This window comes from Bison bison, unplaced genomic scaffold, assembly GCF_000754665.1.
Source record: "Bison bison bison isolate TAMUID 2011002044 unplaced genomic scaffold, Bison_UMD1.0 scf7180017864308, whole genome shotgun sequence".
In the NCBI taxonomy this organism is placed as follows: domain Eukaryota; kingdom Metazoa; phylum Chordata; class Mammalia; order Artiodactyla; family Bovidae; genus Bison; species Bison bison.
Window position 1 is genome coordinate 1127595 of NW_011494880.1, and position 2904 is coordinate 1130498.

Genomic DNA, 2904 nt, shown 5'->3' on the forward strand with positions numbered 1-2904 from the left:
CTTTCTTTGGTTTTTCTAATTCCATCAAAGAACATGTATTTTCTACCTGAATATATAAAGAATTACATTAATACACAGAAACAAATAAAAGGCCATGATAGATTAACAGAGGTACCTATTCCAAAATTTCAAAAAAGAAATAATGTTTTTGCACCAAAACCTTATAGTTATGAAGGGGCACTGGGCTAGGAATTAAGAATTCTTTTCTCTTTATTCTTGGCATTTCCGAAATCCCTGTATTATTCTGGGACTAGGACTCTCCCTTTCTTTGAGCTCATTGTCTTCATGGAAAACTAAACTATAGAACAGAAAGACAAAAATGACCTTCTCTAGTCCAAAAACCCATGAGTTTATAAATTATATAATAATTAAATTCACACTACCACTTTCCTCTGGACTTTGATAGCTGGACCTGTGTTAGTAATGCAGGTTCTTAGAGTTCAATACTGACTATTGATCTTAAAGAAGTGATTTATTCATTACCCCTCAGGTACCCCAAGAAAAGCCCTTTCCAAAATTTCCTTACTGTGACTTACCATAGGGAAGAGTTTGATTTCTCTGTTTTCCTCACAGAGTAAACATCTCTTGTGATGCGAATAGCCATGTCTGAAATGAATGCAATGATTCATTTTCAGAGATTCAAAACTGATTTCTCATACACTGTTGCTTTTTCAATGGTCTTTCTCTCTAGCTTTTCAGACAATTCTACCAGCTGGATGCCTATCCATCTGGTGCCTGGTATTACGTTCCACTAGGCACACAATACACTGATGCCCCATCATTCTCTGACATCCCTAATCCCATTGGCTCTGAGAACAGTGGAAAGACTACTATGCCACTGTGGTGGTAAGTTCATTTAAATGACTGCATATTGTTGCCTTATCAAAGGAAATAAAAGAAAACATAATATAAAAATAGATTTAGAATAAGCATGACACATAAATGCTTAGTGTCCTATACTAGAATTTTCTGAAATGGAAAATTGATGATAACTTTCTGGTATATGGCTAATGTTAATCCATTACTCAGGAACATGTGGAGCAGTGCTATCTATTCGATAAGTGATAATCATTCTGATGAAAATAGGAAAATTTTCTCTCCAAAGTAAAAATTCAACTTTATCCTCCTTGCACTTTTGCTAATCTTTAAATGCCTTTCTTTTGATTATATCCATGATATACATTAGAATGCATTGTGGGGGATAAACTGCAGATTTTGGCATTCCTAAAGTCCCAACTTGAAATCCTGATCTTTTTTTTTTTTTTTTTTGCTTACTTGAAATAATATAATGATGCTTGCTTTTATAACCTTGAAGGTGATTAAATATAATAATCTATTAAGCGTACTGCTGGGAAAATTAGTGCTCATTTTTTGATTTAGCAAAATTTTATTACTGAATACCTTACTCACATTTTACCAATTTTTGCTCCTTCAGAAGAGTCAAGTGAATTCTGAGGGACTCCACAATTATGGTCTTTGGTAAGTTGGAAATTGCTTGTCTAATCATTGATCCTCTTTTCATATGAAAGCTCAGTACAAAAGTACAACGTGTAGACTATAAAGTTGTTTTGCTGGTCCTCTAGTCTAGCTATATTTAGACACATTACACTTAGATAATATCAATAATTAAATTGGCTTCAACATTTTTTGTATTATAGTAATATCAAATTTAACTAGCAATAAAACTAGCTAATTTTAATTAATATAATTTATTATATTGAAATTTTTATACAAGTATAGGAGTGTGGGTGTTACTAATTCTGGTGACCCCAACAGTGGAATCCTATTCTTTATGATCACTGAAATAGAAATACTTAACACATCACATAGTTAAATCAAGTGTTTGTCTATTAAGAAGAAAACAGATTTAAATGTCCATAGATATGTTTTGAGTACTTCAATTTACTATATAGGAGCTTGTAGTTGTGTGTGTGTGTGTGTATGTTCCCTTTCCAGTGGTGGAAACTTCCCTTATAACAGATCAAAAGAAGGAAAATAAAAGTCTGATGTACTTGGAAGTTTTTACTTTGAATTATTTTGCCATATTTTCTGTTACTGCAAAAGAAAGTGCAACCTAGTCATAAATTGCCTGTAAAACTTAAAAATCAGGAGCAGTGGGTATGTGTTAGTAACAGGAGACACATATAACTTTGTGAACTTCATCTTAAGATGAAGAGAAAATGACTATTAAAGTGTATCTTATCATAACAGTACCTTCTCCCTTCAAAACATGCAGCATAACTAACCACATATTTCTTTTTTGGTTTACAGATGGTTCTGAAAATTCCATGCTCTACATGTCTTTTCATCTATCATGTCAAACCATTCTATCCAAAGGCTTCAACTGCTGTTTTAGAATAGGGCAATCTCAAATTGAAGGCACTCTTTCTTCTTGAGTTCTCTACTGTATTTTAGACAGTGTAACATCCTTAAGTGAAATTGTCCTAACAGCTTGTTACCTAAATTCCAGTAGTATCATGCTGGTATAAAGGCCACTGAGTCAAAGGGAATTAAAGTCTTCATTAAATTTCTGTATGGAAAATGTTTTAAAAGCCTTTGAATCACTTCTCCTGTAAGTGCCATCATATCAAATAATTGTGTGCATTAACTGAGATTTTGTCTTTCTTCTTTTCAATAAATTACATTTTAAGGCACTATTCCTATTTTTTGTCATTATTCCATTGGAAGGAATTTACACAACCTTGTGAGTTTGTATGTATATAACATTTTGTTTTCACTAAATTTTTATGACATTTTCAACCACATTTTAATGAAAAAATTCAAATGTTCACTTCTAGCTGATCCTGGTAGATTATAAACTGAGTCTAAGATCTTTCATTTGAAGTCAACTGTTTATAGAATATTTTCCATGTGAACATGGACGTGGCTGCAGAGAGAACAGCA

The 2904-nt window shown here is 32.6% G+C and overlaps 1 protein-coding gene across 1 annotated transcript in view; it reads left to right on the forward strand.

Annotated features, from left to right (window-relative positions):
• The window catches only part of CSN1S1 (casein alpha s1), a 17405-nt gene extending 14751 nt beyond the window's left edge, over nt 1-2654 (forward strand). The window contains exons 17-19 of the mRNA XM_010852143.1: nt 692-846; nt 1436-1479; nt 2272-2654. Of these exons, the coding sequence (XP_010850445.1) occupies nt 692-846; nt 1436 (156 nt within the window). The 3' untranslated portion in view covers nt 1437-1479; nt 2272-2654. The remainder of the gene's footprint in view (nt 1-691; nt 847-1435; nt 1480-2271) is intronic.
• Nucleotides 2655-2904: the final 250 nt, after the last annotated feature.